General features: G+C 45.4%; 2 protein-coding genes across 2 annotated transcripts; both read left to right on the forward strand.

Moving 5' to 3' along the window:
* Nucleotides 1-1,929: 1,929 nt before the first annotated feature.
* On the forward strand, nt 1,930-25,114 carry LOC110507144 (neurofibromin-like). Its single transcript, XM_036965083.1, has 16 exons — nt 1,930-2,226; nt 10,764-10,907; nt 11,116-11,199; nt 12,380-12,570; nt 14,127-14,233; nt 14,327-14,394; nt 19,474-19,549; nt 19,747-19,904; nt 21,593-21,730; nt 23,455-23,568; nt 23,725-23,804; nt 23,957-24,080; nt 24,332-24,503; nt 24,613-24,686; nt 24,785-24,868; nt 24,975-25,114. The coding sequence occupies exons 1-16, from the start codon at nt 2,167-2,169 to the stop codon at nt 25,080-25,082; spliced, it is 1,782 nt and encodes a 593-aa protein (XP_036820978.1). The 5' UTR covers nt 1,930-2,166; the 3' UTR covers nt 25,083-25,114.
* On the forward strand, nt 25,084-26,072 carry LOC118944709 (neurofibromin-like). Its single transcript, XM_036965089.1, has 3 exons — nt 25,084-25,366; nt 25,609-25,748; nt 25,835-26,072. Exons 1-3 carry the CDS (start codon nt 25,100-25,102, stop codon nt 25,959-25,961), a joined length of 534 nt encoding a protein of 177 aa, XP_036820984.1. The 5' UTR covers nt 25,084-25,099; the 3' UTR covers nt 25,962-26,072.
* The last annotated feature ends 165 nt before the right edge of the window (nt 26,073-26,237 follow it).

Below are 26,237 nucleotides of genomic sequence, written 5' to 3' on the forward strand. Positions count from 1 at the left end.
AAACAAACATGAATCATCACCATGCTGCGTTTTTGTCCGCCTTGAGAACCGTTACAGAATCACCCACCACAACAGGACCAAGCGGCGTGGTAACGGGCAACAGCTACAGCAGCGAAAAGAGGAATGGACATGGGCGGAAGAATTGGAAGGTAAAGGACCCTGGGCACAGCCTGGAGAATATCGCCGCCCCAAAGAAGAGCTGGAGGCGGCGAAGGCGGAGAGGCGCTGGTATGAGGAGGCAGCACGGCGGCGTGGATGGATGTCCGAGAGTCAGCCCCAAAAATGTCTTGTGGGGGGGGGCACACAGGAAGTGTGGCGAAGCCAGGTAGGAGACCTGCGCCAACTTCCTGTGCTTACCGGGGGGCTGGAGAGACCGGGCAGGCACCGTGTTATGCTGTGAAGCGCACGGTGTCCCCAGTGCGGGTGCATAGCCCGGTGCGGTACATTCCAGCTCCGCGTATCGGCCGGGCTAGAGTGGGCATCGAGCCAAGTGCCATGAAGCCGGCTCTACGCATCTGGTCTCCAGTGCGTCTCCTTGGGCCGGCTTACATGGCACCAGCCTTGCGCACGGTGTACCCGGTTCGCCTGCATAGCCCAGTGCGGGCTATTCCACCTCGCCGCACTGGCAGGGCGACCGGGACCATTCAACCGGGTAAGGTTGGGCAGGCTCGGTGCTCAAGAGCTCCAGTGCGCCTGCACGGTCCGGTCTATCTGTCACCACCTCCACGCACCAGCCCTCCGGTGGCAGCCCCCTGCACCAGGCTGTCTCTCCGGCTCATCCTTACAGGGGCTCCCGCCTGTCCAGCGCTGCCGGAGCCTTCCTCCTCTCCAGCGTTGCCGGAGCCACCCGTCTGCCCAGCGCCTCCAGTGCCGCCAGTCTGCAAGGGGCCGCCAGTCTGCAAGGGGCCGCCAGTCTGCAAGGGGCCGCCAGGGGCCGCCAGTCTGCCAGGGGCCGCCAGTCTGCCAGGGGCCGCCGGTCTGCCAGGGGCCGCCAGTCTGCCAGGGGCCGCCAGTGCCGCCGGTCTGCCAGGGGCCGCCAGTCTGCCAGGGGCCGCCAGTGCCGCCAGTGCCGCCAGTCTGCCAGTGCCGCCAGTCTGCCAGGGGCCGCCAGTGCCGCCAGTCTGCCAGGGGCCGGGCCGCCAGTGCCGCCAGGGGCCGCCAGTCTGCCAGGGGCCGCCAGTGCCGCCAGTCTGCCAGGGGCCCTCAGCCCAGAGGCGCTAGAGCCCCTCAGCCCAGAGGCGCCAGTTACACCGTTACACCCACAACCAACATTCAACCAGATATCAATGATTCAGTGTAAAATACATGTACTGTAAAATAAACCGTATTTAATTTACAACCAATAAAATAATACATGATGCAGGACACTCAGTTATAAGGGAATTAACTGGTTTAACTTCTCAAACAGAAACACACACATTTCCATTTTCTGTGGATCGCCCATGTTTACATTTTACTGAATGCCAGTCTGACCTTTGACCTGTAGATGGCAATAAAGGTCTACTTTTGCTGCAGATCCACTTCTAAAGCTCAAACCTCTCTGGACAAGGAGCCGAAACATTTGTCCCTAGTGAGAGAGAGTATATGTGTGTGGCAAAAAAAGGGAATATTGCACTACACTTTTATGATACAGATACATTTTGCATTCGGTAGCATAGCACAGCTGTAGTTTTTCAAATGCCAAATGTACATGTAGCATGCTTCTGCCTACAGATGCTTTTCTGAGTGACTTGTGTTGTGAGAGAACCAGAATTCAAACATAAACTCCTGGATTACATTTTATAATATTGTCAGCTCTTTTTAGTAACATATGGTAGCATACATGTTTCACACGGTGGCAAGTCAAGCTAGTTAGTTACATGTAACAACATTACATTATATGGTCAATGTTTGTGTGTATCCTCTTAGCTTTTAACTTCGACATCAACAAGCGACGCACTGGTATCTTTGCTCTGCAATCTCCTATCCCCATCGGTTTCACTGGGAAGACTTCCGGTGGTGTGTCATGGCGGCATGGTAAAGCTTGCTCAAAGGGAACAATAACCAAGCCGTACTGTCATCTTCAGACGCCGGTTTTGGGACTTATTTCAGGCCTAACATCGCCACGAACGTCCACATTCGTCTTGGAATTGCAAGCAGTCATTCGCGGTTTCTATCCGCACGGCCATGGCGGCACATAAACCAGTGGAATGGGTTCAGGCCGTGATAAACAGATTCGACGAGCAGGTAATATTATAGTGTTAGTTATATGAGTTCGAAGTGGGAGTAGTTAGCTAGTTGCAACTGCAAGCAGTGAATCTTTTGTTGAGGGCTTGTACAGGTAGATAGCTAATTGTATTTATGTCACTGTGAAGTGCATGCTAGACTGCTTTCTAGCTAGGTAGCTATTGATAGTAACTACGTTAGGACAAATATTTTTATATCTGTGTTTGGATGATGTGTACCAAAAGTGCAAGTTACTTTTAGTTACCTAGCTAGTAAGCTACCCATGTAGCTAGCTAGCCAACTAAACATGCATTTTAATGTTGCATATATTTTGGGTGTTGGTGTAGCTAACTCGGAGTATTTGCACACAACGTCTAATATTGGTTAATTCTTCCTAGACAATTGGGGAAAAGATGTCCCTATTGTACCAGCTAGGAAGTCCTATAACTTAGCTACCTTGCTAACTGTAAACAAATGAGAGGTGTGACTCCAACATGCACTGATTAAAATGCAAGGTCTGTCACATGTGGGGGGGAAATGAAGAACATACTGGTTGCATGCTGTCAGCCAACATTCATGTTGGTGTCTGAGGAATCTGGATTTTCAACCTGACCATGTTTCTGCTCTGAGGTAACGTTAAACGCTCAATAATAAGATCAAAAACAACATGGATCCGTACAAATTGACAGACATCCGTTTTTTGTTAAATATCTACTTACATAATTACCACATCCTTAAATTATGATATACGTAGTGTGAGTTTGTCTCAATCCAATATTTGAGCGTGTTTAGGTGTTTGTGGTCACCACAGCAGCAGTCTACAAGGCTCGCCCAACTACAAGGTTCTGGCAGTTAAGTTTAATCTTATTACCCAGAGTTGGATGAATTCGTGGATACAATTTTTTAGATCTCTGCATGCAGTGTGAATGAAGTTAGGCTACAGGTACACCGAATCAAATTTTATTGGTCACATACACATGGTTAGCAGATGTTAATGCGAGTGTAGCGAAATGCTTCTGGTTCTGACAGTGCAGTAATATCTAACAAGTAATCTAACAATTCCCCAACAACTACCTAATGCACACACATCTAAAGGGGTGAATGAGAATATGTACATATAAGTATATGGATGAGCGATGGCTGTGCGGCATCGGCAAGGTGCAGTAGATGGTATAAAATACAGTATGTACAGGTGACGTGAGCAATGCAAGATATGTAAACATCATTAAAGTAACATTATTTTAAGTAACTAGTGATCCATTTATTAAAGTGTCCAGTAATTGCGTCTCAGTGTAGGCAGCAGCCTCTCTGAGTTAGTGATGGCTATTTAACAGTCTGATGGCCTTGAGATTGAAAAACAGCTTCTATCTCTCTGTCCCAGCTTTAAATCACCTGTACTGACCTCACCTTCTGGATGGTAGCGGTGTGAACAGGCAGTGGCATATACTACTGTACAGTACTGCTACAGTATCCCTTTAAGGGTGCCAAAGATTCCACTAATGAACTTGAGGTTGAATGTGTGAAACATTGGGTCAGGTAGTCTAGCCAGTCCATCAATAGTTTTTACACTCTCTGTTGCCCCTAACTATATCTCATCAGAAGTCATTATCAGTCAACATTATCAAATTGTAAGATCAACGTTTTAAAATGCTCCAGCTGACTTGATGGAGAGTTTGTTGTTGCTTGAGAGCTGGTATGTCTGTAAATCAGCTCTGGGTCTCAATTTTATCCAAACTAAGCTTTGTCTGTTTTGGTTGTCAAAGACCACCTCCAAAGGGACTGAAACAAATGGTACTTGCTGCAGTGCTGCCAGAAACTCGTCACCTTCTTTATACTCCTTTGTGTGAAAGCTGTTCTACAAATAAACTTGAAAAGGGTTTGCGGTGGTTTGTATTTAACCTAAACATGCTTAAGTGCCATGGCACACTGTGCAACTGCCCTCAACTCCAGTACAGACTTTTGAAATGGAATATCAGCACTTTTTGTGCAGTTTGGGTAGGATCAGAGGCTACGGAGGGATTCTGTAGCACAGAGTGGTGATTGTACTCAGATGGTGATTGTACTCAGGCTTAGCAGCTCTGCTCGGATTATTACAGTTTGATGAAAGTGTAATAAGGGATTAAATCCTCCTCGTGTTGTTAAGACCATTTAGAAGCCTCTAAGTCATAGGATTGCATGTGTTGGCTTTATCAGGGTGGATTTCATAGTCAGAATCATATTTTCTGTGTGAACCTTGCTTATTTTGCCCAAAAACCTACCCAGTGTCCAGAAACAATGAAAGTGTTCTGAACAATACGTCTAAATCACAGTTGTATGCAACTTCAGAATCCTGCATTACAACCAAAAAAATGTATGTCAAAAAGCTACCACAGAGAGGAAGAGAGAGGTTGGTGGATGCCAATGTGATGTACGAAATGAATGAGAAATAATCATCTCAACCTAGTAGTATTGGTCATCACAGCATCAGCCCAGAAAGATATGAAGCAGGGATTGGACTGTGGGCTGAAGTTCAGACGCCTGACTATTCTCCTACCCCCTATCTTGGGACTTTCATTCCCAGGCCAACGTTTCTCCCTGAGGGACAGGATCTAGCTAGTAAGCAGTCCTAGGCCATGAGGCTCTTCCTTAGAATGGATGCATGTCTGAACCTAACTGTTTCCTCAACCATGATTAGGCCTACAACAGTGTAGTCTCCACTTACCATGCTCCCAAGCCTTGTTCATCACTGGGCTGTTGGGGTAGTCTGGAAGTGGAAATCGAGGCTAACAACATCCTGGCTCTGTTGCCCCACGACTCTGCCGGGGCCTGAAGGAGAGCCAGAGCCACAACAAGGAGGAGTGCTCCATTCAGAAAAGCTCACTTCTCAACTGTGCTGCTGCTTATGGCTCATTAACATTCCAAGCTTGATGTGCTCTGCATACAAGATCCCAGATGTGTTTGTTTTTGTCCCGTGTAAATATTTATTTTTTGTATACATTGAAATAATTTAATCTCTTTTCCATTTTCAAATTAAATATACCTTCCTGCAACCCGCCTCACTCAATGTGGTACGGATCTGCTATTTCTTTTAGACCTTATAACTAGAGGTCGACCGATTTAATCGGAATGGCCGATTTTCAAGTTTTCATAACAATCGGAAATCTGTATTTTTGGGCGCCGATTTGATTTTTAATAAAAAAATGTATACCTTTATTTAACTAGGCAAGTCAGTTAAGAACACATTCTTATTTTCAATGACGGCGTAGGAACGGTTGGTTAATTGCCTTGTTCAGGGGCAGAACGACAGATTTTTCACCTTGTAAGCACGGGGATCCAATCTTGCAACCTTACGGTTAACTAGTCCTACGCTCTAACCACCTGCCTCTCGTTGCACTCCACTCCACAACTGCCTGTTACGCGAATGCAGTAGAAGCCAAGGTAAGTCGCTAGCTAGCATTAAACTTATCTTATAAAAAACAATCAATCATAATCACTAGTTAACTACACATGGTTGATGATATTACTAGTTTATCTAGCAGCGTGTCCTGCGTTGCATATAATCGATGCAAAGCTGGGGGATGATTTAACAAAAGCGCATTTGCGAAAAAAGCACAATCGTTGACGACTGTGCCTAACCATAAACACGATGCCTTTCTTAAAATCAATACACAGAAGTATATATTTTTAAACCTGCATATTTAGCTAAAAGAAATCCAGGTTAGCAGGCAATATTAACCAGGTGAAATTGTGTCACTTCTCTTGTGTTCATTGCACGCAGAGTCAGGGTATATGCAACAGTTTGGGCAGCCTGGCTCATTGCGAACTCATTTGCCAGAATTGTACGTAATTATGACATAACATTGAAGGTTGTGCAATGTAACAAGAATATTTAGACGTATGGATGCCACCCGTTAGATAATAATACGGAACCGTTCCGTATTTCACTGAAAGAATAAACGTCTTGTTTTCGAGATGATAGTTTCCGGAATCGACCATATTAATGACCTAAGGCTCGTATTTCTGTGTGTTATTATGTTATAATTAAGTCTATGATTTGATAGAGCGGTCTGACTGAGCAATGGTAGGTAGCAGCAGGTTCATAAGCATTCATTCAAACAGCACTTTCGTGCGTTTTGCCAGCAGCTCTTCGCAAGCACAGCTCTGTTTATGACTTCAAGCCTATCAGCCTAGTGGCTGGTGTAACCGATGTGAAATGGCTAGCTAGTTAGCGGGGTGCGTGCTAATAGTGTTTCAAACGTCACTCGCTCTGAGACTTGGAGTAGTTATTCCCCTTGCTCTGCAAGGGCCGCGGCTTTTGTGGAGCGATGGGTAACGCTGCTTCGAGTGTGGCTGTTGTCGATGTGTTCCTGGTTCGAGCCCAGGTAGGGGCGAGGAGAGGAACGGAAGCTATACTGTTACACTGGCAATACTATAGTGCCTATAAAAACATCAAATAGTCAAAGGTATATGAAATACAAATGGTATAGAGAGAAATTGTCCAATAAATACTATATTAACTTCAACCTAAAACCTCTTACCTTGGAATATTGAAGACTCATGTTAAAAGGAACCACCAGCTTTCATATGTTCTCATGTTCTGAGCAAGGAACTTAAACGTTAGCTTTTTTTACATGCCACATATTGCCCTTTTACTTCTCCAACACTTTGTTTTTGCATTATTTAAACCAAATTGAACATGTTTCATTATTTATTTGAGGCTAAATTGATTTTTATTGATGTATTATATTAAGTTAATATAAGTGTTCATTCAGTATTGTTGTAATTGTCATTATTACAAATAAATAAACAAAAATTGTCTGATTTAATCGGTATCGGCGTTGAAAAATCATAATTGGTCGACCTCTACTTATAACTGGAACCTCCATCAGAGCTAGTTAGCTACTAGCTATTTAGTCATTGTTAGCCACTGCTAGCGGTCTTTACCTATAGCTCAGACACCAGCCACTTTAGCCCGTATAATACCTGCCAGTTTGCACAGCGCGATATCAGCCCTGAGCATATTGGACTGCTTTTTTTCCCTCCACGATATCACCGGAATCCTGCCGCAAGCTCTGGACCATTACACTGGATCATTGCAGCTAGCTAGCTGCTACCGAGTAACTATTGTCCAGAATCATGCACCAGTTAGCCTCGAGCTAGGCCCATCTCCCGGCTAGTAAACGAAGTACACCAACTACAATACCTCTCTTGCCAATTGGCCTGGAACCTTTGTCGACACGGAGCCCCGCCGATCCATCACGACTTGTCCCGTCAGTAGAGGTAGTCATCTTAAATAAGCATGCCCCTTTCAAATTTAGAACTAATGACAGATGTAGCCCTTAGTTCACTCCAGACTTGACTGCCCTTGACCAGCACAAAAACATCCTGTGGCGTCCTGCACTAGCATCGGATAGTCTGCGTGATATGCAACTTTTCAGGGAAATCAGGAACCAAAATACTCACTTAGTTAGTTAGGCTAGTTCCAAAAGGTTTTGGGACACTGTAAAGTCCATGGAGAATAAGAGCACCTCCTCCCAGCTGCCCACTGCACTGAGGCTAGGAAACACTGTCACCACTGATTAATCCACGATAATCGAGAATTTCAATAAGCATTTCTCTACGGCTGGCCATACTTTCCACCTGGCTACCCTAGCCAACAGCTCTGCACCCCCTGCAGGAACTGGCCCAAACCCCCCGCTTCTCCTTCACCCAAATCCAGACAGCTGATGTTCTGAAAGAGCTGCAAAATCTGGATCCTACAAATCAGCTGGGCTGGACAATCTGGACCCTCTAATCCGAATAGTATCCGCCGCCAACCTCAACCTCAAACTTCAACCTCTTTCGTATCATCTGAGATTCCTCAAGATTGGAAAGTGACTGCTGTCATCCCCCTCTTCAAAGGGGAAGACACTCTAGACCCAAACTGTTATAGACCTATATCCATCCTGCCATGCCTTTCTAAAGTCTTTGAAAGCCAAGTGAACAAACGGATCACCGACCATTTCGAATCCCACCGTACCTTCTCCGCTATGCAATCCGGTTTCTGAGCTGGTCGAGAGCGTGGCTGAGGTGAACCCAACGTCCTAAACGGTATCATAACCACCATCAATAAGAGACAATACTGTGCAGACGTCTTCATCGACCTGGCCAAGGATTTCGACTCTGTCAATCACCGTATTCTTATCGGCAGATTCAATAGCCTTGGCTTCTCAAATGACCGCCTTGCCTGTTTCGCCAACTACTTCTCAGAGTTCAGTGTGTCAAATCGGAGGGTCCGTTGTCCGGAACTCTTGCAGTCTCTATGGGGGTGCCACAGGGTTACATTTTCGGGCCAAGTTTTTTCTATGTCAATGATGTCACTCTTGCTGTGGGTGATTCTTTGATCCACCTTTATGCAGACGACACCATTCTGTATACATCTGGCCTTTCTTTGGACACTGTTAACAAACCTCCAAACGACCTTCAACGCCATACAACACTCCTTCCGTGGCCTCCAACTGGTCTTAAATGCTAGTAAAACTAAATGTATGCTCATCAACTGATCGCTGCCTGCACCCGCCCGACGAGCATCACTACTCTGGACAGTTCTGACTTAAAATATGTGGACAACTATAAATACCTAGGTGTCTGGACAGACTGTAAACTCTCCTTCCAGACTCACATTAAGCATCTCCAATCCAAAATTAAATCTAGAATCGGCTTCCTATTTCGCAACAAAGCCTCCTTCACTCATGCTGCCTAACATACCGTTGGAAAGCTGACTATCCTACCGATCCTTGACTTCGGTGATGTCATTTACAAAATAGCCTCCAACACTCTACTCAGCAAACTGGATGTAGTCTATCACAGTGCCATCCGTTTTGTCACCAAAACCCCATATACTACCCACCACTGCGACCTGGATGCTCTCATTGGTTGGTCCTCGTTACGTATTCGTTGCCAAACCCACTGGCTCCAGGTTATTTATAAGTCTTTGCTAGGTTAAGCCCTGCCTTATCTCAGCTCACTGCTCACGATAGCAACACCCACCCGTAGCATGCGCTCCAGCAGGTATATTTCACTGGTCATCCCCCAAAGCCAACACCTCATTTGGCCGCCTTCCTTCCAGTTCTCTGCTGCCAATGACTGGAACGAATTGCAAAAATCACTGAAGCTGGAATCTTATATCTCCCTCTCTAACTTTAAGCGAAAACTTGAAATCGGCCCTAATTAATCGGCTATTCCGATTAATCGGTCGACCTCTAGTTCAGAGGAGACTGCATGAATCAGGCATTCATGGTCGAATTGCTGCAAAGAAACCACAACTAAATGATACCAATAAGAAGAGACTTGCTTGGGCCAAGAAACACAAGATCTTTGTTTACAACTGCCGGGTCTTTGTGAGACGCAGAGTAGGTGAACGGATGATCTTGGCATGTGTGGTTCCCACCATGAAGCATGGAGGAGGTGTGATAGTGTGGGGGTGCTTTGCTGGTGACACTGTCAGTGATTTTATCTAGAATTCAAAGCACACTTAACCAGCATGGCTACCACATCATTCTGCAGCGATAAGCCATCCCATCTGGTTTGTGCTTAGTGGAACTGTCTTTTGTTGTTCAATAGGACAATGACCAACACACCTCCAGGCTGTGTAAGGGCAATTTGACCAGAAGGAGAGTGATGGAGTGCTGCATCAGATGACCTTGCCTCCACAATCACCTGACCTCAACCCAATTGAGATTGTTTTGGGATGAGTTGGACTGCAGAGTGAAGGAAAAGCAGCCAACAAGTGCTCAGCATATGTGGGAACTCCTTCAAGACTGTTGGAAAATAATTCCAGGTGAAGCTTGTTTTAGAGAATGCCAAGAGTGTGCGACGCTGTCATCAAGGCAAGTGTGGCTACTTTGAGGAATCTCAAATATAATACATATTTTAAGTTGGTAAAAACTTTTTTGGGTTACTACATGATTCCATGTGTGTTATTTCATAGTTTTGATGTCTTCAATATGATTCTACAATGTAGAAAATATTAAAAATAAAGAAAAACCCTTGAATGAGTAGGTGTGTCCAAACTTTTGTTTTATACCCCCTTTTCCTCACCAATTTCGTGATATCCAATTGGAAGTTAGTCTTGTCCCATCGCTGTAATTCCCGTACAGACTCGGGAGAGGCGAAGGTCGAGAGCCATGCATCCTCCGAAACACGACCCTGTCAAGCTGCACTGCTTTTTGACACACTGCTCACTTAACCAGGAAGCCAGCCACACAAATGTGACGGAGAAAACACAGTTCAACTGGTGACCGAAGTCGGCGTACATGCACCCGGCCCGCCACAAGGAGTCGCTGGATAGCGATGGGACAAGGACATCCCGTCCTGCCAAACCCTCCCCTGACCCGGACAACCTCGGGTCTGTAGTGACGCCTCAAGCACTGCGGTGCAGTGCCTTAGACTGCTGTGCCACTGGGGAGGCCGGCTTTGTGTAATTCTATTAGACTTGTTCAAACCTGCTGCATACATTGTCCACTGTATAATACCTTCACCCGTGGCTAGATTCCCCTGTGACTTTAGGATGACACATGCTTTTTTCTCTTTCTCCTTAGCTTCCTGTTAAAACGGGACATCAGAACAACCACACCAAAGTCAGCACAGAGCACAACAAGGAATGTCTCATCAACATCTCTAAGTACAAGTTCTCCCACGTCATCAGTGGCCTCACGAACATACTAAAAAATGTGAACAACATGGTAAGTGGCGTTTTTTAACATGTCTCTTTTAGCTATGGGGATCACCACGTTGCATGTCATCAACTCTACCTCCTGGAAGGCGTGTATTGAGTCAAAACTCAGACAACTCAAGTTTAGGATGCATGCTAAGGGCTGGAAGTGGTGTTTGCCAAATCACTGTGTCCTCTGTGTCTGTAACCTGTCCTGTACCCACCCCTCCTCTCTCCAGCGGATATTCGGGGAAGCTGCTGAGAAGAACCTCTACCTCTCCCAGCTGATTATCCTGGACACACTGGAGAAGTGCCTGGCATCGGTGAGGAAAACCTTTACAGTCTGCATCTACTGTATACCTTATTACGTCACCATTTAGTTGGTCTGCTAACCAACCCCCTACACTTGCTTCTGTGTGTTTGTTGTGTATAAACATTACCCCATTTTTGTTTTTCCCTAGCCTGTCCCATATTAGTCCTATGGCCTCCCCCAACTCAAACAGTTTTCTGTTGACTGAATTTAATTGAACATTGCCAGTCAAGAGCATTGGCCTCAAAATATTGCACCAATATTCTAAAACTCTTTAAGTATCCCAACACAACGGCAGTATTACATTGGTTCAATGGATCATGGATGCCCCTGTTCTCTCTCTCTGCTTTTTCCAGACACATAGACCTACACTTAAACCCCTTTCTTCACTCGTGCGTTCTCTTCACTTCTGAAATAGGTGCCTCAGTTCTGCAACCCTGCAGCAGAAGATTCCATTTCCAGGTGTTTCCTCGACTTGAGTTAGTGCTTTCACAGCCTCCAATGGGATCGCTGAGAGTTTCCTGTATAGGTTTTTCATTAGGGCATGTCGTCAGACGGAAGCCAGCTGCTCCCCTCATGGACGCTATGGAATTCTCGTTAGAAGTTCTCGTTTGAGTTTTTATGTTACAAATGTTTAAGTATAGTAGTAGCCTTATTTTGTGTTAAGACTATTTCCTACATATGGGTGAGCTACAGGTTTGGAATGCAGTTATATGCAGTCTATCCTGGTATGAGGCTGCCAGTTTGACTCGTGTAGTTTTGGGAATTAGCCAACGGGAGCACTGGTGAATCCCAGGTAGGGACATGCTGTGTTTGTGCCACTGAGCAAGGCACTTAACCCACATAAGTGTATTTCATGTCCAGCTGTATAAATCCAAAACATGTGAGAAGTTGCCACTGATAACCTGAAAAGCACTCATTGTTTTCTCAGAGAACCTGGAGACGCCAGCTTACACACACCCTATCCTCTCATGTCTTCTCTCTCTTTGTCTCTGTATTCCTCTTGTGTGTATGTACTGACATTGACGTGGAACTGATAGATGCACACACACACTACATGTTACTGTTTTTAAATGTATGTAAATTGTAAAGTCTTTTGTCTGTAAATGATTTTTGGTTATGTGTTGGACCCCAGTAAGACTAGCTGACATCGGCTAACGGGGATCCTAATAAATCAAATAAAATCCTCCCAGCAATCAAAGGACTGCCTGCGTCTGGACGAGACCATGCTGGTGAAGCAGCTGCTGCCAGAGATCTGTCACTTCATCCACACGTACCGCGAGGGCCACCAGCACGCTGCTGAGCTCCGTGCCTCCGCCTCAGGGGTCCTCTTCTCCCTCAGCTGCAACAACTTTAACGCTGTTTTCAGCCGCATCTCCACCAGGTAACCCTGATCCTGAGGAACTGCAGACTGTGTTGGCTAATTAATTCACTGTCACTATCACTGTGTTGATGAGCAGTTGATCAGATGTGTTAGTACAGGGCTGGAATAATAGCCTGCCCACCTTGTTGTTCTTCCAAGGTCAATGGCAACTGACCTACATTATATTTTGTGGAAAAATGCATTTGTGTCTTTAAAAACTTCCACCAGACCTGATTTTCCCAAAAGTGTAATATTACAAATATTTCAAATGAAGTTATGTCTTCAGAAGTAATGATGAGGTGACTGTTTGGGCACCCTTTCTACTTATGCCATATGCCTTGTTTGCATACCTCAGCACTTCAGTTAAACAGCCAGCCATGGACAATGTCACTGTGAATGAACTGTTAACCCAGTCATGACGGAAATCCCTCCCTCCCCACCCAGGATGTTCAGGATGGTGCAACGTTACAGAATGTTCAGATGAACAATAAAACAGGGAATCCTGTTACTTCTATTAGGTTAATTGTCCCCCACAATGAAATCGGAAAGGGGACTGTGGATCTGCCTCTGTCCGTTAGTATGTTTGTCACACGTGATATCTCAGACAGTGCTGGCCCGATTTTTACTGAACTTGGATTAATAACGCGTCTTGCCATAGAGATACAACATTTACAAAATTACACTGATTGGCTAAAGGGGGTGCTATAGTATTCAACTGAAATTCCAAATTATGAACAAGCATATCTCCTGCCCCGTTTGAGCTACAGTCATGTCATTTTTTTTTATATGCATGCATTTCCTCATTAGAAACACATTTCCCATAACAACCAATATCATTTCAGGAACTTGCAAACTAAATGTCTTTCCACATGTTTTGAATTGGCGCTTGTTGCATCCATATGCCGCACATCGCGCCATTGTAAATTGGAGACGGGACTTGATAGGTCTCCATCCGTTAGTACATTCGTACAGTTGTACCTTCATCACACGTGATGTCTCAGACAGCACTGGCCTGATTTTTTAAGAAACTTGTATCACTCACCCATCTTCCCATAGAGATTTATGTGGATTGTCTCAAAGGGGGTGCTATAGTAATCAACTGAAATTCCAAACTTTGAACAAGCATATCTCCAGTCCCGTTTGAACTATTGTCATGAAATCTGGTTCATATATGCAGCCCCTCATGAGCAACTAGGTTCCCATAACAACCTATATAATTTTGGTACTTACAAATAAAATTTCTTTCCACGCAACATACTTTGTAATAATTGTCTCTAATTGACACAACGAGCAATACATCATCCATGGGGGACATGTTTACTGTAGACTGGCAACATTCAGAAAGTTTCACGTCATTGATACACTCATGTCAGTTTCCTGTCTTGAAGGATGAGGGGATGATGTCAAAAAGGCAACCTCTACAAGGCTGTCCTCTTTTCCCTCTCTTCCACCCCCTCTTCTTTCCCTCCTTTCTCCTGAGAAACTGTTAGAATTATATCTCTGCATGTCATGTTTGACTGGACGAACTTGTTCCATGGCAGTGTCTGAGAGTCCTTATCCATTGTGTTCTCCCTCAGGTTGCAGGAGCTGACAGTCTGCTCAGAAGACACTGTGGATGTGCACGATATAGAGCTCGTGCAGTACATCAACGTGGACTGCTCCAAACTTAAAAGACTGCTCCAAGGTAGCTACACACTCACTCAATCCCTTGTATGTCATACTCTTTTTTAAATAGTTTTTTGCTAATACTCTATTACTTTTTACTACATCCTCTCAGAAACGGTATTAAAATTCAAAGCCCTGAAGAAACCTGCCCAACTTGCCGTCATTAACAGTTTGGAAAAGGTTTGTGCACCAATATTCAGTTCTGCTGTTTTGTGTTTATGAAGTTGGTGTATTATTATATACTACATGGCCAAAGGTATGTGGACACCCCTTCAAATTAGTGGTTTTGGCTATTTCAGCCACACCAGTTGCTGACCGGTGAGCTGTGAAGTGATGGGCCACAAGCTCACAGAATGGGACCACTGAGTGCTGAAGTGCGTAGTGTAACTTCCGGCGCCGACAGAGATGGCCGCCTCGCTTCGCGTTCCTAGGAAACTATGCAGTTTTTTGTTTTTTTACGTGTTATTTCTTACATTAGTACCCCAGGTCATCTTAGGTTTCATTACATACAGTCGAGAAGAACTACTGAATATAAGATCAGCGTCAACTCACCATCAGTACGACCAAGAATATGTTTTTCGCGACGCGGATCCTGTGTTCTGCCTTACAAACAGGACAACGGAGTGGACCCTATGCAGCGACCCAAAAAACGACTCCGAAAGAGAGGGAAACGAGGCGGTCTTCTGGTCAGACTCCGGAGACGGGCACATCGTGCACCACTCCCTAGCATTCTTCTTGCCAATGTCCAGTCTCTTGACAACAAGGTTGATGAAATCCGAGCAAGGGTAGCATTCCAGAGGGACATCAGAGACTGTAACGTCCTTTGCTTCACTGAAACATGGCTCACTGGAGAGACTCTATCCGAAGCGGTGCAGCCAACGGGTTTCTCCACGCATCGCGCTGACAGAAACAAACACCTTTCTGGTAAGAAGAGGGGCGGGGGCGTATGCCTCATGGCCAACGTGACATGGTGTGATGAAAGAAACATACAGGAACTCAAATCCTTCTGTTCACCTGATTTAGAATTCCTCACAATCAAATGTAGACCGCATTATCTACCAAGAGAATTCTCTTCGATTATAATCACAGCCGTATATATCCCCCCCCCAAGCAGACACATCGATGGCTCTGAACAAACTTTATTTAACTCTCTGCAAACTGGAAACGATTTATCCGGAGGCTGCATTCATTGTAGCTGGGGATTTTAACAAGGCTAATCTGAAAACAAGACTCCCTAAATTTTATCAGCATATCGATTGCGCAACCAGGGGTGGAAAGACCTTGGATCATTGTTACTCTAACTTCCGCGACGCATATAAGGCCCTGCCCCGCCCCCCTTTCGGAAAAGCTGACCACGACTCCATTTTGTTGATCCCTGCCTACAGACAGAAACTAAAACAAGAGGCTCCCACGCTGAGGTCTGTCCAACGCTGGTCCGACCAAGCTGACTCCACACTCCAAGACTGCTTCCATCACGTGGACTGGGAGATGTTTCGTATTGCGTCAGATAACATTGACGAATACGCTGATTCGGTGTGCGAGTTCATTAGAACGTGCGTTGAAGATGTCGTTCCCATAGCAACGATTAAAACATTCCCTAACCAGAAACCGTGGATTGATGGCAGCATTCGTGTGAAACTGAAAGCGCGAACCACTGCTTTTAATCAGGGCAAGGTGTCTGGTAACATGACCGAATACAAACAGTGCAGCTATTCCCTCCGCAAGGCTATCAAACAAGCTAAGCGCCAGTACAGAGACAAAGTAGAATCTCAATTCAACGGCTCAGACACAAGAGGCATGTGGCAGGGTCTACAGTCAATCACGGACTACAGGAAGAAATCCAGCCCAGTCACGGACCAGGATGTCTTGCTCCCAGGCAGACTAAATGACTTTTTTGCCCGCTTTGAGGACAATACAGTGCCACTGACACGGCCTGCTACGAAAACATGCGGTCTCTCCTTTACTGCAGCCGAGGTGAGTAAGACATTTAAACGTGTTAACCCTCGCAAGGCTGCAGGCCCAGACGGCATCCCCAGCCGCGCCCTCAGAGCATGCGCAGACCAGCTGGCCGGTGTGTTTATGGACATATTCAATCAATCCCTATACCAGTCTGCTGTTCCCACATGCTTCAAGAGGGCCACCATTGTTCCTGTTCCCAAGAAAGCTAAGGTAACTGAGCTAAACGACTACCGCCCCGTAGCACTCACATCCGTCATCATGAAGTGCTTTGAGAGACTAGTCAAGGACCGTATCACCTCCACCCTACCTGACACCCTAGACCCACTCCAATTTGCTTACCGCCCAAATAGGTCCACAGACGATGCAATCTCAACCACACTGCACACTGCCCTAACCCATCTGGACAAGAGGAATACCTATGTGAGAATGCTGTTCATCGACTACAGCTCGGCATTCAACACCATAGTACCCTCCAAGCTCGTCATCAAGCTCGAGACCCTGGGTCTCAACCCCGCCCTGTGCAACTGGGTACTGGACTTCCTGACGGGCCGCCCCCAGGTGGTGAGGGTAGGCAACAACATCTCCTCCCCGCTGATCCTCAACACTGGGGCCCCACAAGGGTGCGTTCTGAGCCCTCTCCTGTACTCCCTGTTCACCCACGACTGCGTGGCCACGCACGCCTCCAACTCAATCATCAAGTTTGCGGACGACACAACAGTGGTAGGCTTGATTACCAACAACGACGAGACGGCCTACAGGGAGGAGGTGAGGGCCCTCGGAGTGTGGTGTCAGGAAAATAACCTCACACTCAACGTCAACAAAACTAAGGAGATGATTGTGGACTTCAGGAAACAGCAGAGGGAACACCCCCCTATCCACATCGATGGAACAGTAGTGGAGAGGGTAGCAAGTTTTAAGTTCCTCGGCACACACATCACAGACAAACTGAATTGGTCCACTCACACAGACAGCATCGTGAAGAAGGCGCAGCAGCGCCTCTTCAACCTCAGGAGGCTGAAGATATTCGGCTTGTCACCAAAAGCACTCACAAACTTCTACAGATGCACAATCGAGAGCATCCTGGCGGGCTGTATCACCGCCTGGTATGGCAACTGCACCGCCCTCAACCGTAAGGCTCTCCAGAGGGTAGTGAGGTCTGCACAACGCATCACCGGGGGCAAACTACCTGCCCTCCAGGACACCTACACCACCCGATGTCACAGGAAGGCCATAAAGATCATCAAGGACATCAACCACCCGAGCCACTGCCTGTTCACCCCGCTATCATCCAGAAGGCGAGGTCAGTACAGGTGCATCAAAGCTGGGACCGAGAGACTGAAAAACAGCTTCTATCTCAAGGCCATCAGACTGTTAAACAGCCACCACTAACACTGAGTGGCTGCTGCCAACACACTGACACTGACTCAACTCCAGCCACTTTAATAATGGGAATTGATGGGAAATGATGTAAATATATCACTAGCCACTTTAAACAATGCTACCTTATATAATGTTACTTACCCTACATTATTCATCTCATATGCATACGTATATACTGTACTCTATATCATCGACTGTATCCTTATGTAATACATGTATCACTAGCCACTTTAAACTAGGCCACTTTGTTTACATACTCATCTCATTTGTACATACTGTACTCGATACCATCTACTGTATCTTGCCTATGCTGCTCTGTACCATCACTCATTCATATATCCTTATGTACATATTCTTTATCCCCTTACACTGTGTACAAGACAGTAGTTTTGGAATTGTTAGTTAGATTACTTGTTATTACTGCATTGTCGGAACTAGAAGCACAAGCATTTCGCTACACTCGCATTAACATCTGCTAACCATGTGTATGTGACAAATAAAATTTGATTTGATTTTACTTGCCTGTTTTTGGTTGCAATACTCACTACAGAGTTCATCTGGCAGTCCGACTGACAAATCTGCATGTGGATGCCAGAAAAATTCTACCTGCCCCAATGCGTAGTGTCAAGTGTACAGTTTGGTGGAGGAGGAACAATGGTCTGTGGCTGTTTTTCATGGTTCAGGCTAGGCCCCTTAGTTCCAGTGAAGGGAAATCTAAACTCTACAGCTTACAATGACATTCTAGGCGATTCTGTGCTTACAACTTTGTGGCAACAGTTTGGAGAAGGCCCTTTCCTGTTTCAGCATGAAAATGCCCCCATGCACAAAGCAAGGTCCATACAGAAATGGTTTGTTGAGACCGGTGTGGTAGATCTTGACTGGCTTGCACAGAGCCCTGACCTCAACCCCATCGAACACCTTTGGGATGAATTGGAACGCCGACTGCGCGCCAGGCCTAATCGCACAACATCAGTGCCCAACCTCACTAATGCTCTTGCAGCTGAATGGAATCAAGTTTCCGCAGCAGTGTTTAAAATACAATTTTCCACTTTGAGGACATCACAGGTTGCAGGTTTCCATTGATGCAGGTTTCCATTGATGCAGGTTTCCATTGATGCAGGTTTCCATTGATGCAGGTTTCCATTGATGCAGGTTTCCATTGATGCAGGTTTATTGGAAAAAACATTGAAATGTGTAATGAAATGGCAGCTATAGGAAAAATGCTCTAAAGATTGACACCATTTTTTAAACTTTCTTTATTGCTACAAATGATGATAGAAGCAATGTTTTTCAAATAAATGTTGATTGCCGAATAGTGTTGACGGTACGCAGAGCACTATGCAAGTTTTACTAAGTTTTACTATCCCATTATTTCAGATCAACTGCAGTGCAAGGTTCACCATGACAATAAATTGGCACATAGGAATTATTAGACTATGGCAGATTAGTAAATTCTTGCGCTCTATCCATGCTGGCCTTTGTGGGCTACCTGAGACATGGGACAGATGGCTGGGAGGGAATCCAGGCTGTCGCCATATTATTCATGTGCAATTTGCCTAAATGGATAATGGAAACACTTCAACTCCTTCATGTTTATTCAACACTAGGTTTTTGTGAAAACGTCTTCTGTTTGTTGGTGTGACGTCATTACGTCCAGCTGTTTTTATCGACACAAGACAGTTGGATGGAAATGCACCGTAGCAGGCAATTGATCTGTGGCTTCGGAAATTATTCAGACCCCTGGACTTTTTCCACATTTTGTTACATTACAGCCTTATTCTAAAAATGTTTTGCAAATTAAAATAATTTTCTATTCAAACGTTCTAAATGTCGCCAATAAATCACTGGAAAAGTTAATGGAAACATAGCTACTGTCCCATTCTAGAGAGGACAGTGCTAAATATTTGTGTTCCTCCCCAGGCCTTTTGGAACTGGGTAGAGAACTACCCTGATGAGTTTACCATGCTCTACCAGAGAACACAGACAGACATGGCAGGTCAGTATTCTCAAGTGCCTTGTATTGGACTGAAACACAATGCAGATGCTATCATTACATGCGCTTTTCATTTTAAAATTTTATTTTAATGTGAAATCTTCAGTCTCAAAGGGACTGTAGGGAACAGATCAGGACGATAAATAAGAAGTATGATGAGTTAAGGGCTATCTCACTCGTCTGTCTGGCACGCCCTTTAGATGCTGCGGAGAGGCTGTTTGACCTGGTGGACAGCTTTGCTGAGAGTGCCAAGAGGAAGGCAGCGGTGTGGCCTCTACAGATCATCCTCCTCATCCTCTGTCCCGAGATCACACACATCATCTCTCGAGAGGTGGTGGAGGAGAGCAAGGCCAACAAGGTGAGATGAGTGCGCACACACACACTGGGATTAAATAGGTCATGTGGCTGATACAGTGCCTTGCGAAAGTATTCGGCCCCCTTGAACTTTGCGACCTTTTGCCACATTTCAGGCTTCAAACATAAAGATATAAAACTGTATTTTTTTGTGAAGAATCAACAACAAGTGGGACACAATCGTGAAGTGGAATGACATTTATTGGATATTTCAAACTTTTTTAACAAATCAAAAACTGAAAAATTGGGCGTGCAAAATTATTCAGCCCCCTTAAGTTAATACTTTGTAGTGCCACCTTTTGCTGCGATTACAGCTGTAAGTCGCTTGGGGTATGTCTCTATCAGTTTTGCACATCGAGAGACTGAATTTTTTTCCCATTCCTCCTTGCAAAACAGCTCGAGCTCAGTGAGGTTGGATGGAGAGCATTTGTGAACAGCAGTTTTCAGTTCTTTCCACAGATTCTCGATTGGATTCAGGTCTGGACTTTGACTTGGCCATTCTAACACCTGGATATGTTTATTTTTGAACCATTCCATTGTAGATTTTGCTTTATGTTTTGGATCATTGTCTTGTTGGAAGACAAATCTCCGTCCCAGTCTCAGGTCTTTTGCAGACTCCATCAGGTTTTCTCCCAGAATGGTCCTGTATTTGGCTCCATCCATCTTCCCATCAATTTTAACCATCTTCCCTGTCCCTGCTGAAGAAAAGCAGGCCCAAACCATGATGCTGCCACCACCATGTTTGACAGTGGGGATGGTGTGTTCAGCTGTGTTGCTTTTACGCCAAACATAACGTTTTGCATTGTTGCCAAAAAGTTCAATTTTGGTTTCATCTGACCAGAGCACCTTCTTCCACATGTTTGGTGTGTCTCCCAGGTGGCTTGTGGCAAACTTTAAACAACACTTTTTATGGATATCTTTAAGAAATGGCTTTCTTGCCACTCTTCCATAAAGGCCGGATTTGTACAATATACGACTGATTGTTGTCCTATGGACAGAGTCTCCCACCTCAGCTGTAGATCATCCAGAGTGATCATGGGCCTCTTGGCTGCATCTCTGATCAGTCTTCTCCTTGTATGAGCTGAAAGTTTAGAGGGACGGCCAGGTCTTGGTAGATTTGCAGTGGTCTGATACTCCTTCCATTTCAATATTATCGCTTGCACAGTGCTCCTTGGGATGTTTAAAGCTTGGGAAATCTTTTTGTATCCAAATCCGGCTTTAAACTTCTTCACAACAGTATCTCGGACCTGCCTGGTGTGTTCCTTGTTCTTCATGATGCTCTCTGCGCTTTTGTCGGACCTCTGAGACTATCACAGTGCAGGTGCATTTATACGGAGACTTGATTACACACAGGTGGATTGTATTTATCATCATTAGTCATTTAGGTCAACATTGGATCATTCAGAGATCCTCACTGAACTTCTGGAGAGAGTTTGCTGCACTGAAAGTAAAGGGGCTGAATAATTTTGCACGCCCAATTTTTCAGTTTTTGATTTGTTAAAAAAGTTTGAAATATCCAATAAATGTCGTTCCACTTCATGATTGTGTCCTACTTGTTGTTGATTCTTCACAAAAAAATACAGTTTTATATCTTTATGTTTGAAGCCTGAAATGTGGCAAAAGGTCGCAAAGTTCAAGGGGGCCGAATACTTTCGCAAGGCACTGTAAATGTACAACTTCTCTCTCTGACAGACTCTGTCATTTAAAGAGAAAATGACCACCAGCCTTAAGTTCAAAGAGAAAACCACAGACCTGGATACACGCAGCTACAAGTGCCTCCTCCTCGCTCTGGTCAAACTCATCCACGCTGACCCCAAACTCATGCTGCACGTAAGTCTGACACCAACCACCACATACAGTTGAAGTCGGAGGTTTACATACACTTAGGTTGGAGTCATTAAAATTAGTTTTTCAACCACTCCACAAATTTCTTGTTAACCAACTATAGTTTTGGCAAGTCGGTAAGGACATCTACTTTGTGCATGACACAAGTCATTTTCCAACAATTGTTTACAGACAGATTATTTCACTTATAATTCACTGTATCACAATTCTAGTGGGTCAGAAGTTTACATACACTAAGTTGACAGTGCCTTTAAAGAGCTTGGAAAATTCCAGAAAATTATATCATGGCTTTAGAAGCTTCTGATAGGCTAATTGATATCATTCGAGTCAATTGGAGGTGTACCTGCGGCTATGGAACCCTGACCTGTTCACCGGACGTGCTACCTGTCCCAGACCTGCTGTTTTCAACTCTATAGAGACAGCAAGAGCGGTAGAGATACTCTCAATGACCGTGCTTCTACACCTGCATTGCTTGCTGTTTGGGGTTTTAGGCGGGGTTTCGGTACAGCACTTTGAGATATCAGCTGATGTACGAAGGGCTATAGAAATAGATTTGATTTGAATGATCGGCTATGAAAAGCCAACTGACATTTACTCCTGAGGTGCTGACCTGTTGCACCCTCGACAACTACTGTGATTATTATTATTTGACCATGCTGGTCATTTATGAACATTTGAACATCTTGGCCATGTTCTGTTATAATCTCCACCCGGCACAGCCAGAAGAGGACTGGCCACCAATCATAGCCTGGTTCCTCTCTAGGTTTCTTCCTAAGTTTTGGCCTTTCTAGGGAGTTTTTCCTAGCCACTGTGCTTCTACACTTGCATTGCTTGCTGTTTGGGGTTTTAGGCTGGGTACAGCACTTACAGCACTTTGAGATGTCAGCTGATGTAAGAAGGGCTATAGAAATAAATTTGAATTGATATTTTAAGGCCTACCTTCAAACTCAGTGCCTCTTTGCTTGACATCATGGGAAAATCAAAAGAAATCAGCCAAGACCTCAGGAAAAAAAATTGTAGACCTCCACAAGTCTGGTACATCCTTGGGAGAAATTTCCAAATGCCTGAAGGTACCACGTTCATCTGTACAAACAGTACAAACACCATGGGACCACGCAGCCGTCATAGCGCTCAGGAAGGAGACGCGTTCTGTCTCCTAGAGATGAACGTACTTTGGTGCGAAAACTGAAAATCAATCCCAGAACAACAGCAAAGGACCTTGTGAAGATGCTGGAGGAAACCGATGCAAAAGTATCTATATCTACAGTAAAATGAGTCCCATATTGACAGAACATGAAAGGCCACTCAGTAAGGAAGAAGCCACCGCTCCAAAACCGCCATAAAAAATCCAGATTACGGTTTGCACACGGAGACAAAGATCGTACTTTTTGGAGAAATGCCCTATGGTCTGATGAAACAAAAATAGAACTGTTTGGCCATAATGACCGAATAAAGTGGTGATCCTAACTGACCTAAAACAGGGACTTTTTACTAGGATTAAAATGTCAGGAATTGTGAAAAACTGAGTTTAAATGTACTTGGCTAAGGTGTATGTAAACTTCCGACTTCAACTGTATATACTGAGACAATGTCCCTTGGTTCTGTTTGAATAGTTAATCACCCTCACTTCCACTTATGTGTGTGGTTCGATTTCCTCTCCGCCCTTGCGTTCACCCATACATGCATGTTTGACATTGTGTGTGTTGTAGAACCCAGGGAAGCAGGCTCAGGAGACCCAGAGCAGCACAGCAGAGCTGATCGCAGGCCTGGTGCAGCTGGTGCCCTTGGTCAATACAGCCCAGCTTTCCCAGGAGGCCATGGAGGTCAGTTCACACTCCTTCTCTCCCTTACTCTCACTCCATCTACTCTGCTTCTTTATTCTTTCTCATTCTGTCCACTTCAGTTCTATTCCCTAGCATTGAATTATCAACTTCAAGTAAGGCATATTTCTCCCTATCTGTCTCTCTCTCCCTGCCCAGGCTCTGCTGGTGCTGCACCTGCCTGAGACCATTGAGCTGTGGAACCCTCAGGCCCCCATTGAAACCTTCTGGGACATCAGGTACAAGGACATGGTTTAGTTCTGGGGGCTTTTCAGTCCAGAGATAATCCATGTAGACAGACACACTGGTCATGGATTCAGTAGTAGTCCCAGTCTTTAGGGGTGTGTGTTGAGATTCCATTGGGCTCAAACACTGGCCTATCCCATTGCAGCTCCCTGGTTCTCTTCCTGATCTGCAAGAAGCTGATTGGTCACCAGATGGTGAACAGTACAGAGGTGTTGAAGTGGCTGAGGGAGATCCTTATCTGCAGGAACAAGTTCCTCCTAAAGAACAAGGTGAGGTCAGGGACTCTAACCTCACATCAGAATAACCATTGAGGGCTAGTTTCCCAGATGCAGATTAAGCCTAGTTCTGAACTAAAAAGCACTTTCAATAGAGAATTTCCATTCAAAATAATGTTTAAGTCTAGGACTAGCTTAGGTCTGGAAAACCGTCCGGAGTGTTTTCCAGTTATACAAGTCAAATACACGTGTTGGACATGTCTAAATGTGTGTTGGACGTGTCTAACTCCTCTCTGCTCGCCCAGGAGTGTGCCACGCAGAACAGTGGAATCCCCATCTGCAGACAGGCCCAGACCAAACTGGAGGTGTGTCTATACATGTTTCTGTGGAGCCCTGACACCGAGGCCGTGCAGAACATCCTGCCCAACTACGCCACCTTCACAGAGTTCGCCTCCGTCAGCAACATAATGGCCACCGGTCAGTAAAAACACTATGTTTTGAACACCACTATAACATGCTCTGAGAGTCACTAAAAAGGCCAACGGTTTCAGACAGTGACTCCGCTACTTGTTTCTCTGTTTGGTAGGACGTTCCACCCTGCAGAAGAGAGTGATGGCCTTGTTGAGAAGGATAGAGCACCCCACTGCAGGAAACACTGAGGTGTGAAAGAATAAAGAAGCATAAAATACAGTTTATCCTTACTTACATCCTTCCAGGATTAGTGACTTGTCCCTTCTTGTTTCCATGTCTCACCCCAGGCATGGGAGGACACGCATGCAAAATGGGAGCAGGACACCAAACAGATTCTGAACTTTCCCAAAAACAAGGTGGAGGATGGTCAGGTAAGAGCACTTACATTTTAGGATTTGGGTGTGTTTCACTGTTAATAAGAAATAATAATATAGGGACCGTTGCTCCAAACTCTACCCCATTTGTCTCCCCCTGCAGGAGTGGATCAACATGACAGGCTTCCTGTGGGCTCTGGGTGGGGTGTGTCTGTCCCAGCACAGCAAGCCCTGTGGCCCCACCACCTACAGCCCCCCATGGGCCCCATGAGCGAACGCAAGTACTCTATGGTCTCTGTGGGCGTCTGTGAGGTCTCCAACGCTGCAGCTGGAGCCTCAGCCACCTGCTCCTCTTCTTCCTCCACTGAAACCCCCCTGGGCAGGTTCCTGGACCGCCTGCTGGTCCTGCTGGTATGTGGTCATGAGAGGGTGGGTCTACACGTCCGCACCAACGTCAAGGAGCTGCTGGGGCTGGAGCTCAGCCCGGTCCTGTACCACATGCTCTTCAACAAGCTAAGGAACAGCATCGGACGCTTCTTCGACACACAGGGGCCGGTGAGTGGATGGGCTGCGGAGGAGGATGGGGCACGTTAACCAATTATTTGAATTGTATTAGTGTAGAATGTCATTCTAGGGAGTTTTACAGGGGGATGGTGACTTTTTTGCTGATTGTAGCACAGAGCCCTGCCTGCGCTGATGTTGTTGAATTTCATTAGTTCATTATAAAGCTGAGTTGTTGACATTAGCAGGAAAGTAGTTTAAACTGATTTCATTAATTTGTCTCTGTGCCCTTGCAGGTCCCCATCAATGACACTAACACACAGTTTGTGGAGCAGACCATTGCCATCATGAAGAACCTACTGGATAACCATGCTGAGGGCAGCTCAGAGCACCTTGGACAGGCCAGCATAGAGACCATGATGCTCAACCTGGTCAGGTGAGAGACAAACACTCACAGCTTATGAAATACCTAATCAGTTGTCACTCTTCAGGACCTTATTCGGTCTGATCTCACCCCCCCAGGTACGTGCGTGTCTTAGGCAACACGTTGCATGCCATCCAGATGAAAACCAAGCTGTGCCAGCTGGTGGAGGTGATGATGGAGAGACGAGACGACCTGTCCTTCTGCCAGGAGATGAAGTTCAGGTGAGCGACAGAGACGGCACTCCCTCCTGGACAGACCTAAACTCTAGTTTAACGCTAGCCAAACTAGCTAAACGCTACTTAAAGCTTCAGTCAGCAGTTCAAACAATTAAAAAAAGTTGGATTGGTCTAGAGAAATATTACCACTCCCAAATTCACAGACAGAGCTATAGAATGACCATACCTGATATAAAATTATAGTTTTAACAATGCGTTGAGGCTATGTAGTGTTTTGTTTACATTTACTTAGTTTATAAACGTTGGAGTAAAAGAAGTGTATATT

The sequence above is a fragment of the Oncorhynchus mykiss genome, chromosome 27 (assembly GCF_013265735.2).
Source record: "Oncorhynchus mykiss isolate Arlee chromosome 27, USDA_OmykA_1.1, whole genome shotgun sequence".
NCBI lineage: Eukaryota > Metazoa > Chordata > Actinopteri > Salmoniformes > Salmonidae > Oncorhynchus > Oncorhynchus mykiss.

Coding starts and splice junctions, on each gene's coding strand:
- LOC110507144 (XM_036965083.1), top strand. CDS start 2,167: ATGGCGGCACATAAACCAGTGGAATGGGTTCAGGCCGTGATAAACAGA. Junction 19,905..21,592: donor AGGAGAGCAAGGCCAACAAG/GTGAGATGAGTG, acceptor TCTCTCTGACAG/ACTCTGTCATTTAAAGAGAA. Junction 24,869..24,974: donor ACAAGGTGGAGGATGGTCAG/GTAAGAGCACTT, acceptor CTCCCCCTGCAG/GAGTGGATCAACATGACAGG.
- LOC118944709 (XM_036965089.1), top strand. CDS start 25,100: ATGGTCTCTGTGGGCGTCTGTGAGGTCTCCAACGCTGCAGCTGGAGCC. Junction 25,367..25,608: donor TCTTCGACACACAGGGGCCG/GTGAGTGGATGG, acceptor GTGCCCTTGCAG/GTCCCCATCAATGACACTAA. Junction 25,749..25,834: donor ATGATGCTCAACCTGGTCAG/GTGAGAGACAAA, acceptor TCACCCCCCCAG/GTACGTGCGTGTCTTAGGCA.